This window comes from Chlamydotis macqueenii, chromosome 3, assembly GCF_036417535.1.
Source record: "Chlamydotis macqueenii isolate bChlMac1 chromosome 3, bChlMac1.mat, whole genome shotgun sequence".
Classification (NCBI taxonomy): Eukaryota; Metazoa; Chordata; class Aves; order Otidiformes; family Otididae; genus Chlamydotis; species Chlamydotis macqueenii.
The window spans coordinates 57,168,469-57,182,729 of NC_141558.1; the positions used below are offsets into that span (position 1 = coordinate 57,168,469).

General features: G+C 39.5%; 1 protein-coding gene across 2 annotated transcripts in view; it reads left to right on the forward strand.

The window, feature by feature from the left end:
* NKAIN2 (sodium/potassium transporting ATPase interacting 2) overlaps nt 1-14,261 on the forward strand; it is a 557,924-nt gene that overhangs the window by 519,793 nt on the left and 23,870 nt on the right. For both annotated transcript variants that reach the window (XM_086744415.1, XM_086744414.1), the window contains exon 5: nt 11,360-11,420. In XM_086744415.1, the coding sequence (XP_086600541.1) occupies nt 11,360-11,420 (61 nt within the window). The remainder of the gene's footprint in view (nt 1-11,359; nt 11,421-14,261) is intronic.

Consider the following 14,261-nt stretch of genomic DNA (forward strand, 5'->3'; position numbering starts at 1 on the left):
CCCAATATTCTCCTATTTACATTAGATTATATAGTCTATCATTAGGGCACTAGTGAAAAATGAAGGGGAGGCTGGCATGCCTATGTGCACCCAAACACCTGGTATCTTTTTCCATCTGTGCTGGAAACTTTTCCTTCCCTTCTGACAACACACTTTATGCCTTCAGGTACTGTTTCATTTTTCTCCAAGCAGTCCTCCAGTGCATTACACTACAATTAATGGTTTTCATGTTCTTTAGGAATATTCTCCTGATGTTTCCTAGTAGGTGCAACTTTGCTGTTGACTAGCATCATGCATCTGGATATTTGAAAATGGGCTAAATCATAGACAACATTCCAGATGAAAGCTCTTGAGTTTGAAACATGATTAGAATTGACCTAAGACAAAAGATTTAGTGTTCCTTCTTCTGAGAGGTCTAACTCAATCACTAGGCATATTTTCCCTAAAACTCTTATACATCCTTTATTAACTTTTAAAGATATCAATAGAATTTGGCCCACTTACAGTGGATATGTAAGAAACCAGGGAAAAAATATCTCATTAAATATGACATGTTTTGGCTTTGCACTCTGTTTAGTGTTGTTATGCAGCTGCACAGCTCGGCTGTCTTCAAAGATGGCTGTGCAATTTGGACCTCATTACACAGTGGCATATTGCATTCTCTCATGTCTCACCAACTAAATTACCTTCCCTTCCCTTTATTCTGCCAAAGCAATAGAACCAGATGAAATAAAGTCATACTTCTCAGTTTTGGCACTGAACTGGTGACCTAGGAGAACCAAACATCTAAGAATCATTTCTTCTCTGACTCTCAGTAGGATATAACATTGTCTTCCATTTTTCAAAGACTTAGTGTATCCGTTCAAGTCAATAACACCAAATCTCTATCTACAAAAGATTGTCTGTCAGAGCTGAGTCTGAGAATTACAAAAAAAAAATGTCACCTCATAAAGCTGGAATACAAAAATTAAATATAAACAATACTAAAAATAAAACATTAACACATTGTTGTTATTCTTCACAGACTACCCTAATATTTGAATAGAATACATAGCTGTAGCACTTTTCATGCTTTCCATCCAAAATCTCAAACCAAAAGTCATAATGATGACTGGAACCTTACAGTGCTCTGGTAAAACAGGCACTATTATCTCAATTTTACAGATTTTGTAAGGAAAAAAAAAAAAAAAGAAAAAAATGATCGTGCTGTTTTGAAGCTCATGTTAGGGAGCACTGTGGCTCTGCATCACAGAAATGCGAGCTTCTGGAGGCAAGAAGAAAGGCAGAGCAGGGACAAAGAGGGAACACAGCTGCTCTGCCAGCATGGTAGCTACTATGTGTGCTGCTGCCAGAGCAGAAGGAAAAGGACTATGGTCTTTTCTCTCACTTCAGGCAGTCCACTACCAGTGCGGAGACTGGATGGAGATTGTCCTTCTCTGCAGGTACAGAAGCTTCCCCTCCCTTCTTCTGCAGGAGCGGAGGCATCCCAATCTGCCACTGGATGGGTTGTCCTGAATGACCTGTGCCTGGAACAGGTGACAGAGCTGCAGCCTTTACCACACGTGGGTTAAAAAAACCACAAGCCTCACATTTTTCATGAAGACTAACGTGTCAAAGTACTGCTGTTTCTGGTGCTCTTCCTATCAGAGCAGCTTCTGCATCAGCATGATAAATAACTTCTTACTGAGACCTAGGGAAGAAATGTGTGCTGGCTACTGAAAGCCACACGGAGCTTCAGAGCTTCAAGCTGACGATCACTGCTTTAGAGGATAACGAGAGAAGTGCCCAGTTCAGATGAAACATTTTGTTTTAAATGGGCATCTGATGTCTGTCAATGGCAGAGGTCTAATTTAGACTTCCTTGATCACCATAGCTGGCACACTCCCAGGTACTGCATTATATTAACAAGGTTCATAAACTGTCAGATATAACTCATCCACTTAACTCTCTGCAATGAGAGACAGACTCTGAGGACACGGCCTTTCCGAGAATGTTCTGTCTTTATAATTCATCATTCCTCCCAAATGCCTCATGTGATATGATGTTACTGGAATCTTCAGCTAAAAGGATCAAGTTTTTTGGTCACACATAGTGCAGAATTTATTCATATGTCTTCTACCACCCCAGGCAGTGACTGGGACCTTTGCCACCAAGCTATTTCCATTCAGGCCAAGGAGATCACTATTTTTCATGCTGAATAAACAAGGCAGTTATCTCTTGCCCTTCAGCAGAAGGGCTGTAAGGGGAAAGGTACCTTTGGCTGTGGAATTCAAACTGTCCTTATGCTTGGAGGCTCTAGAGGGTCATCTGTCTTCATGCCAGGCCTGGTTGCGTGGTGTGATATTCCTTTAAACTGTCCAGTGGTTCTCCTTTTGCAGGAAAGGTTTCACAAAGCACTTTGGCATTTGCTTTCCGAAGCCTGCTTAGCTGATTTTGCTGAATGGAAAAGGTAGCACTGAAATATATCTTTTATTATAGATTACAATAGTGGAAAGAGCCTGCAGTAGGCTAATGCTGAGAGGAAAAATAGCATTGAAACATGAGCTGAGTTCAGTTACTTTAAACATTAGATACCACAGGAAGAAGTTTTATTGACCTTGAAAACCCCCTGACACTTGATGCTGTTATATTGTGCATCTAGAGAAAAACATTTGTGCTAAGCAGTGCATTTCCTAGATGTATATATCCTAGGGAGATGCAACGATGTGGAGCATCCCATGCAGACTGCTTTGTGTTTTCACTGAGATACATCTCTTTCCTTACTCCAGAGCATGAGGCTTGAGGGAGCTATTTGGTTAAGATAAGCTCATTCTTCCTCGTCTTCCCTACATGCATTGTCTGAGAGAGTGGCTATCCTGTCAGACATCCCACCTAAATGTCTTGTGCATAGGTGCACACAGCCAGAGATCACAGGCAAAGCCCTCCCGCTGGCTTAGTCACCTTCCTAGCAGCCCTGTTGCTGATGGCACTGTCAAAGACATCTGTCTGTTCCTCTGATATTAGTTCACAATTCCCACTGAGCTTCTGAATGACTATTACTGTATTTTAATAATCAATCAGTGTTCATATTTTACCACTTCAGGCCCTATTCATCTAGATCGCACCATCTAGAGCTTTTCCTATGAATGCCTTATTCAGTTCTCTTTCTGTAAGATAAAGTAATTAACATGACTGTTCAGGTTGCGGAAGAACTGCTTCAGCTGAGCTGTGCACTTCACATACTATACACCAATCTGCCTTGTCAACGCTGCCATCACCAACCATCGTAGGAGCACTTTGATCAGAGCATTATTAGGCTGTCACACCATGACCACCACCATGAAGCCAGTGTAGTGCCAAAGCTGTCACCTACCATGAAGCTTCCTGACCCTACGACCGCCATCAGAGCCTTCAAATAAACAGCAATTCATCACAGGGAAAATAAATAGCATCACAGGGAAAGTGCCAGTTGTTACTGAAAAGTCTCTCAGCTTTGATGAAATGTTCGGGCTCTTGCCATTTATATGACAGCATTGTTCTAACTTAATCTAACATGTAATGATGGAGAAGAACAAATTACCTGTGCTTCCTTTCTGAAGTTTTACTCTACCCAGTGTTCATGGTTGGCTGCAATCCTGAGAAACTGGCAGACACAACAACGTATTACTCTATTACTCCCTTTCTCGTCTTCAACTCACTCTCCCCTGAGTGCTTCTCTTTCCCGGATCCGAGGACCTGACGTTCACACTCACATCATCGAGGTTCACTTGCCATATGGATGCCTGAACATGGAGTGATGGGTTTTCACTGAACAGAAGCACTCACATGTGTTTCTTTATCAGGAATTCAGAGTTCTCTTATATCATCAAAATATTTCCCCCCATATAATCTGCACAAACTTCAAATGTGCATTTTTTTCCCCTACTGCCCCTCAAACAAACGAGTAGCATTGATAATCAACTGTTTCATCTAATGCAGTTCAATTTAAAATGCTAGGCATTCATTTGGTGGGCTGTGAGCAGTCTGTGGCTTTGTTAGATCTGCAGCATAAAGAACCAATTTTTCTTATCCTAATCCTATGGCTGTCTGGAAAAGGTGACACACAGACATAATGATAAGAAAAGCTACTGCTGCCAAAGGCAGTCAGATACTGAAGCCAGATGATTAAACCGTTCCAAAGCATTCTCAGAAGACAAGAGGGGAAAAAGGTCCAAAGTTTGTTTCTATAAAAGTTTTCTTGCTACAAAACCTTCAGAGCAAAGCCCACATACAGACACATATACACTTTTGGTTTAATACTCCATTCCTATTATTAATAGAATGACCAGGGTGATACATATTTTAAAGCCTTTTACTTTAGGGTTTTTTGTTTCAACTTCATTCTTTCTTTTGTTGTTTTGCTGTTGTCCAGTGGATAGATGCAGCTGGTCTTGTTTTAAAAATGAATGGGCTGATTTTTTCCAATCTACACAGCTCTAATGGCTAAATCCCTTTGATGAGAACAGCAGTCACTGCACACTGTTGACCTCTGTTCAGCCAGAGCTCTGTTCTAACAGTGACAAGTTGGATTCCAGAGCTCCACCATGACAGAAAACAGAGCAATAGACTTTTCCATTTTCAGGACTTCCCATAGTCTCATTTTGGATGGAATTAACAAAAATATGTAACCAAGGATATCCTTTAACCCTCATCAAATGAGAAAATGTGCAAAGACAATTCTACAAAAGCAGAAAAGCAAAAGTTAAAAGTTCTCTAGTTTTTAACCTTTTTTTTTTTTGCAGCACTAATACCTTGAGCCTGGACTGAGCAATGCACACTTCAGCTGCACACAGCACCTGCTGAGTGTAGCTAGTGGAGAATTTGCTCCTGGCTTCCCAGCCCTATCGTTGCTCTAAGTTGTGATCTGGGGATGAGCTGTGTCCTCCCCTCTGCCCCTTGGCACATGCTTGCTGCAGTTTCCTGAGGGAATCTGGCCGGGTCCCAGCTGGGGCATTTTGCCTGTGGGAGCAGGAATGTAAAGTTCAGCACCGAGCCTGAATTTACACAATTCAGTTACCACAGAGGTCAGCAGAAAGAGAGCCCTCGTTCCATCTCATACAAGCTGGTAGCCCCTGTATTTTGGGTTGTCTTTGATGTTTGAAGCAGGAAAAAGGACATCCTACCCTTTAGCTGGGAGAGTAGAAATCATGGAAAAGCACCAAATATCATGTTGTTATCAAAAGCATAAATCACACTGAAATATCTAGGAAGAGGGAAGATTTGTAGAAAGTTTTAGGTCATATTTGCAGAAAAGTCTCTCGAAACTTTCAGGAAATTTGGGTCAAGCCGAGTGTCTGTAATACAGCTTCAAAACAGGTGAGTACCTCTGGCTTTCTACCATTGTTAAAGGTTTGCACAGCTCTTATCTGACAAGCCACAGTGCTGTGATTTTCAGTGCCCCTGTGGTCTCTTCAATTCATCAGGTGAAAAAGCTTGCCAGGGAAGATGCTAAGGGAACGGCTGCCCTGAACAAGACAGAACCGCTCTCAAGCGCCCAGCAGCATTTCAAACGAAAGCATTCTAGCTGGTCTTCATGGTGATCTTCAAATGCTTCTACAAAAAGGAAATCTCCAGAAAATTGAATAGTACACTGAGAAATAAAGAGAGACTTTATGCTAAGCACCTTCTAGACAGCTGATGTAAAAAAGATTATGATGCACTAGTTGAAATAAATGCCATTTTTATCACACTTCTATTTTCCAATGTATCTAGATTTATCTGTATTTATGACTCATGTTTTACTCTGCCTGCTGAAAAAAAAAAAAATCAAAAACATCTGGGCAGCTTTCAGCTTAAGAAAGGAAAGACAAAGAATTTGACAACTACATAGGCTAAGAAATTATTATTTTGGTTTGGTTTGGTTTTAAATTTCATGAATGCCCACTAGATATTATTGTGGACATGGAAATTTAACATTGTCTTTCTTTAATATTTACTTTATTGCACAGAATAAAGCTACTTGGCCATATTGATGAATTATTCTTTCCAGACAGCACACAGATAGTTAATTCTGTAGAATAAAGACTGCAAGGCCACACAGTCTACATTCCACATCAGGAATCTGGCCTGATATCAATAGTTTTCTTTCTTTTATGATGAAAGATAGTTAAACTTGGAGGAATGTCAGAGCTCTCATCATGTTAAATATAAGCACAAGTAAAAGCGTACCTCAACAGAGTAGTTTCCATGGAACATAGCTTGAGTTTTATATTAAACTCTAGCAATGATGTTCACTCAGCAATGAGGCACTGCTGCAGGCAGTGAAATCATGCTTGAAAGGGTTTTTGCAGGGGGCAGCTTTAGAACCCCTGTGACACTGACTTAATTCTACAGATATGGAGATAAAGGTCTCCGTCTCACTTTTTCTGCTAAATAATGAATATGATATGATTTTTCTGAAAATCAATACACTGGAAGCTTTCTAGATAGTAATTCTCCAGCTCTTCAGTTGCTAATAACGTACATATATATCTACAGCCTCCAAAAATCCATTTTAAAGAAACACTGTTCCTAAAAGCCTTACAAAGCCTTTATATGTGCAGCCCCCTGTAAAGTCAAAAAAATATGATTAAATTGCACATGGATAGATATGTAACATCACAATGTTGCAATATAAAGATCCCAGGGCCAAAATGAACCTACATGTAATTTTGCATTATTATTGCTTGAACTAGCCCATTTTTTTTGCTAAGGTCTTAAAAACACAGTATTTGTAGAATCCTGCAAAAACATAATAATCAAAAGTAAATATACAAACTTCAGCTGTTTCAGAAGATACTGTGACATCTTTTCATAGGAAAACACAATAGTTTTGTGGTTTTTAAGTTTAAATTCCATTTCTTCTAATAAAGACCAGTTATAGGAAAAAAAATGCTCATTCAATGAAGCCAAGACCATGTACTATTTCCATAACCCTTAACTCATTCATCTTCATTTTCAGCCTTCTCCCCATCATCTTATCCCACTCAGACCTTACCCACTTTTACTTTTTGTTTCTTCCTTGCTGACATTCTTTTGCTTCAGGTGTCCGACTTAATAAAGATAACCCCTAAGAATTATCTGTATAGATATTGCTTTAAAAGAGGGAAAAGTGGAGGCCTTGACCAGGAAGGATGGGTTTGCATCTAATAGCCTTTTCCCCAAATCTGGTGCTATTTGCAGTGTATGAAAACATTCATCTCCATAAAAGTGAGAAAAAATAGCAAGACAGGATTTTGATCAATACCAATTCTGATTAAGTTTGATCACAGCACTTGACATTTGGAGCAAGTCTGGAAGTACACTCACAGAAAAGTCAGGATCTGCTAAGAGTCTCTAGCAATGTAACAGGACACTGCTGACTTGAGTAGGGCATATTCTGTCAACTTTTTTGTTTGCCTTATATGGCTATAATAAGGCAATAAGATGCATTAACTTAATTCCATAATTAGTCTCATTGCCAAACTTTCAGTAGTGCTGTTATACTGCTGATTTATTTTAAGCTTTTGCTTGTCTTCATTTTTTTCCTTGGCAGAAGGAATGATGGTTTTATCAAGGTGTTTATAGAGGAAAAAAAAACTTTAAAGTATTTTAAAAGTGTTTGAGATCATTGTATATAAAAGTGATCATCAGACACCATCAAAATAACAACTAGGGAGCTGGTGCAGGGATGGGCAATGTGTCACTTTTAGAAAGAGCAGAGTTCCGTCACTTTTAGAAAGAGCAGAGTTCATTTATACTCTCATATGGACGTATCAGGGAAAGTTGTAAAGAGCAGATTTTTTCAAGCTGCAGAAAATGAGGTTCATTAAAACATGCATGCACTAATCACTATATGTATAAATGAGCACTAGTGTTGTTAACAGTTCCTTCTCCCCTGGAGACCCGTACTACAGCATTACAATGTGAATGAGACAGATGTAGACACCTAATCTGGATGAGTCTGGCATCCAGATGCAATCTTCTGTTCATTGCACCTATTTCTTTTTATTGCTACGTGGTTTATAAAAGAAAGCTCAGTTAATAAAAATGGAAAAAAAAAAAAAAGGAGGAATGCAAAGCAACAAGGGTTTTCAAGCCACCTTTCCTAGTTCTGAACTGATTTTCTGAGAGAGTCAGGCTCCTTCTCTATCTCTGGGGACTCATTCCCCTCCTTCTCACATAAGACAAAAATCTTCCTGAGATACTGAATCAGGAGAACTCTGCTCTGTGTGATTCTCATACTTCATTCAGCACTGCTGTGTTTTGAGGGCTTCCCAGAAATATATTAAGCAATGTGACTAACCTCTATTACTTGGGTTTGAGTTTTTGTTTTTTTTTTTTTTCTCTCTCTCATCTTCTTCTCCAGGAGGAGTGTGTTCAGTGGAGTGTTTTGTTTTGAATTTTGTTTATTTATTTTTTGTTGTACATAGGTACATTGCACTGTATTTTTCTTAGAGAAACAAGGTCAAAGAAATGCATCTTGCACTATAACAAAAGTGGTTAATTTTGTGAAAGCCCTTGATCCATGTGGAAATTCATTAATAATTTTAGCTGACTAGTCCCCAAGAAATCTCTTCCTTGGGCATAGATGAGCTGTACCCTTCCTACAGCAAGTCTGAGTCCACCAGGGAGGAAGCCTGTTCCTGGTCTCCAGCCCAGAGGTTTCTCTAGTCACCATGGTCTCAGGCCATTGAGCATACTCAAAACAAAACCTGCCACTTGCGTGAACCTCAGCTGTCAGTGAATGCCCTCTGCTGCTGATGCATTAGAAGATAAATCTTTAATGGCTTTCACTAGATCAGAACTGATAAATTGTTTGGTTAAAAAAAAAAGAGAAAAAGCAAAAAACTAATGTGATGCCCAAATTAAAACAAAATGTTTATGTGTACCAAGCAAAGGGTTGGATAAATGTGGGAGAAGGGGAGATTTATTTTATGAACTCTGATCATCTCATATATTTAGAACAGAACAATTTCTAGCTTTAAGGCACACTTTTAATCAGCAAACTCATTTGTTGAAATGCTGTAGGATTTACTTGTATATCAAAGGAGTTCCCTAGACATTTAAGGGATGCAACTGAATACAATTAAGAGATCAGTTGTAAGCACAGTTTGTGAAACAGTTTATTTGCTGTGCTTTGTGAGAGAACTTTAGTTAATAACATATGAACTTGTAGTGTTTTAGCAGATGGTAAAGTATTGAACTGTACTGCAAGAAAAGCTTTACCATTGCAGTCTCCTACTAGACATGCAACTCTTCAGCTGTCTTGGATCTTATGGTCTGTAAAAGAGAACAGAGAAACTGTTAAGCTAAGGTTCACATCCAAGAATGGAATCATTTATGAACAACCTTTCTGGGCCTAATTCATTGCTGAATTAAACCTCATGTAATGTCATTGAAGTCAATGGGGTTATGCAGGGCATAAGTCAGTGGAGCAAATTAGTCCTCTGTCTTGAAGCCAAGAAACCAAAGGAAAGATTGATTCAATAAAACAGAGATGAAATGCTGATATTAGCTGAATGCCACTGTTCTTCATACAGTGCATTCTTTGTGTCCAGTAGTGAATATTTCATCCTTCCCAGGTGTAACATTTTCCCAGCAGCACTATGAAGTAGATTTATACTAAATGACAAAATTAATGATTTAGTTCAGTTGTAATGCCACTTCTGGGCTCCCAACAGGAACTTAAGCTGTTAGCAGACAAAATCTATGCTGGCTGTAGTGTGATCTCCAGATCAAGTCTTGATCTCTTCAGAAAAGGCTTGGAGCTGGTTTGTTTGTTTGTTTCCTTTAGCCATCTCTCATCCATACGGATGTTACAAGATAGCATTCATAGGCATGGAGCTTTCTACATAGAAAACTGACAGAAATACCAGGAAGATCTGTGTAAAAGCTGGAGTAAATTAGGCCAAATCACTGCCTCAGGTATGAAGCCACTAGGAAACAGCCACTAAGAACCCTGAACACTGCAATGGTTGTAGGTGTGCCTTGGATTCATGAAAAAAAAAATCCGTCTGGACCACCAGCATTCATAACAATACATGGTCTGCTCTCAGATTTCACCCTTTTTACCGTCTGATGCACTGATTACTTTGTCTGAAATTAACATCATCATCTCCCTCAGCCAGAGATTATGGGTTTTGCACCATCCACACAAAGAGCTCAGTCCTGGCTGGAGCCTTTGGGCATTTTTATTATCCATAAAAGGAACTAATTCCCAAAGTTTACAGTTGGGTTTGCAGCTCATAAAAAGATCACTGTGAGGTGACCTGTACAGAATAACACATTTCAACAGCATGGCTCACTTTTCACTGCAAAGAGATCAAGCAACCTGAATTCTTTTGATGACCTACCATGCAAACTTCAGTGATGAGCTAAAGGATGAAAAATGGTTTGTTGGCAACCAGTAGAGAACACTCTCTTGACCTACATGTAAGGGGAGCTGTGTAAAGCATGCAATGCATGGCACGTGCTCCTGTTCCAGTATTTGTACTGTTGCTTCTGGAGCAAATTCTCAGTGGTGACAGAACTTGCTGGAGGGACTAGTAGAGGACTCACATGATACTTGGCCCGTGGCATGTAGGATTTTGGTAGTTTATTCCCTTTTTAAATTTTTTCAGGTGATAGTGTGAGACAAGCAATCTGCCATGGTACTCGAGAACAATTCTGGATTTTTATTTTCTTTAAATCTTGCTGCTTGTGTTTACAGTTCACTTCTGGGCATGCTCTGAGGAGATGAATAAAGGGAACAAGGCATGAATTTGCCAGCTGCAGCATGAAATGCTGATGTAAACACATCCAAACCTATCCAAAGTGCTAGACATGTCTTGAGGTCTGGGGGCTATTGCAGATACGGGAGTAAGTCCCACTAATCCACAGCCCTAATTTCAAGTGATAAAATATCACTATAAAGCCAGTTCACAAGTGCACTGAATTCATTCTTGGTTTAGCTGGCAAGATTCTGCTAAAAAAAACCCCAGAGTTCTGCTAAAAAACCAGTGTTCTGCTAGAGGATCAGGTTTTCTTGGATAACAAACCTGATTTCAACAGAAATATTTACATTTTTAGTGGCTACAAGTCCATTAATCCGATCACCATTTGGTTTTCTGGTTTTCAATTGTCAAAAAGAAGTCAATTTGGTAACAGAAAATTGTTGATTAATTTTTGGAAGTTTTATTGAAGGGTGTGTTTTTCAAGAAAGATGCAAAATTCCCCTGAATATTTCCAGTTAAAATTTCCAAACTGTTGTGAAGAATTACCATTATCTCATCAGAATCTGGTGAATTTTGTTATTTCTGTTCCTGTTGTTGCTTTTCTAAAACCAACTCTTGTTTTCCTATTGTATTTGCTTTACATCTAATGCTATCACATTTTGTTTCAGCTGGCGGGCTTCGTCTATGCCTGTTATGTTGTGAAATGTATTACTGAAGAAGAGGACAGCTGTAAGTACTAAAGCTTTATGACATACAAAATGAATTCTTTTTTTTTTTTTTTTTTAAATCACCCCTCCACTATGCTGGCTCTTGCTGACTTCAACCCAAATGCCTTATTATACTGTAGTCAGAACATGCTTTCTGTCCATCCTGCTTGATCTAAAATTTGCAAATGCCTGAAAGACAAAGGAGTCATGAAATCCAGCTTAAAAAATACATACTCCTTTCTCCAAGAGATCATTGCATTTTTTCTTGCTCACAGTTTAGCTTAAGACATGCAATCAAAAAAAAGCAAAAATCTCAACTGGCAAATACTTTTTTTTTTTTTGCTCCTTATTCTGGATTGTTTTTAACTATCTTCACAGTAATTAATTGGTTATCACTGAGGGTATCGCTCTTCTGTGTTGACTTATGTGTTGGCTTTAAAAGCACTTTTAGAAAAAAAATAGCTTTAGATCATTGCAGGACCTTCATTTATGAGAGGTGAAACTGTGGAGCTCCTCTTTTTTTCCTGCTGCTCCCAGGGTACAATTACAAATAGCAAAATGATTTCATATAGATGTGTGTTTGTGTTACTTCTGCTTATTTATATCAATAGAAACCTGTTGAGCAAAATTTGCTCTTATTACATGTTATGGAGTCAAGCCATTTCATTTTTTTCTCTACTCTAACCTTGATTTTTTTTAAAAGGGCCACTGCAGCATTTCAGTTCATCTTGGGATTCATATTAAAGCACTTTAGAAACAAGTATCAGAACTGCATGTAACTTTGATAAAATATACATGAATCCTAGAGAGAGCTCTGCAACAGGAAGCTAAAGGGTTTTTATTTGATTGAGAGCACTGCTAGGGCTGGTGGGGGTTCCTTTGTGTGTTCTCCTGCATAGAAAATAGCTAAAACTCTATAATCTATTGGCAATACAGTGCCACTGTGAGCTGTCAAGGGGAGATTTAGTGCCAAAATCAAACCAGAATTTGCAGGTCTTTCCGACTATGCTTGTTTCAGTTGCCTTCCTCTTTCTGTGGAGGTGAGGAAGGCATAAGAGTAAAAAGAGTTTGGGACAGATATGTCAAGCAGGGGTATGTCACAAATAGGCCTTGTCTTCTTAGGGAAAGACATATGTGCTTTCTCCTGCTCTCCTGTTAAGTGTGTTCACTATCCACAGAGCAGGAGGAGAATGATTCCTTACCCCCCAAATGAAACCCCATTTAATATCATTCTGCTCTCTTTTTTAAGTGCTTACATCTTTTTTTCACTTTTCTGTGATGCTTTAGGGAATGATATAAGTAAGAAGCAGAAGTGAGGAAGGGACTTGTGACTTGGCTCACCAAACAAGCGCAGAAGTCAGAGCACATTTGAGAGATTTCTCCTGTGGTCTGTAAAGTGGCATTCCTGGCAGCAAAGCCTCATGGCCAATATGGTATTGTTTTCTGCTCACTGTGATGGGAGCTCCCTGTTATTCAGAAGCCACAGACCGTTATGCTTCTTTGAACCTTTTCTTGCTGTCAACTTGCCTATTTTGAGGCCTTTATTACTTTGTTAGTACACCTCAGCCAGGCCTTCTTTTCCAGCCAAAGAGCCATCTTACCCATCTGTGAGCGTCTGACTGAGGTACTGGAGCAAGTCCTCACCCAGCGTGACAAAGCCAGCACAAACTCAGGCACCCCAGCTTTATCTCTGGTGAGGTCTGGAAGCGTGACTGGAAAAAAAAAAAAAGAGAAAAAGGGAACTTCTATGGCTGAGTCATCCCAATATGGTAATAACACTCAGATCGGATTTGCCCCCTCAAGGTATCATAAAATTAAAGCAGCTTTAATTTCTACTGAGTATTTAGCAGAGAATAAGAATGATTCTAGTTCTCTCTCTGCTGAGATATCTACTGTGATGTGCACCAAGGTCTCACTGTGACAGCCAGGGGTTGCAGTCCCTACAGATACCCCCTGCTCTTATTTTATTTCCATTTAGATACATTTTCTCACTTTTTCATTCCCTTTTGGCAACACATCCATCTGTCATGCTCCTCTGAGAAGTAGTGTATCTCTTACAGATGCCGTGTTATTTAGCATTTATGCTCCAGAGGAAGAGGCCTAAGCATAACTTCCTCAGTACATTCATGGATGGGGTCATCTCATGCAGACAATTGAGTTAGTGTGAAGGAGAAAAACTTTCGGGAAAAGTGGAATATGTCCCAGAGACATTGCTAGACCTTCCTGCGTATGCAAGTCTTTGGTCTTGAGGTCATTCCAGATCCACTAGCTGTGTTTCTTTTCCCATGGCCTCCTTTTCCACTTTTTCAGTTCCTTACCCCTTCGTGCTGCTATGGAGCAAGCTCTGTGCAACATCCAAGAGCCAGACATGGGCATGTTGTAGATTTTAACCAGAGGAACATATCAATCCTGCTCCAGAGCAGAGAAAGCACCTCATCTTCTGTTGGCACAGAGCCTGAACTGTAGAAACACAATCAAGTTGCTCTTAAGCTGCTTCAGCTGCATTAGCTTTGCTCTCAGAGTAATTGGAACAAGCTGAAAGAATTACTGTTTCTCTTCATGCAGATTTTATTAAGAGAACAAATGAGCGAGGGTAGAATTAAGCAAACATTTCACTAAGATTAACCTGCTGTAACCCCACTAAAGGATTAGGAATGGAACAATACAATGATCAAATCAGGGTCATAACTAGGGCTGAATCAGCAAGTCTAGTGGTTTTAATTACTCACACACCAAATAAATCCAGCAGCAGGACCCCTAAATCAAAGCACAAGTCCGCACTACCTTTCATGAGAACAATCTGCTTTGGGTTAATTCTGCACTGAGGATTAAAGAGGAAGCTGCTTTCCCTTCTGGTACAGGG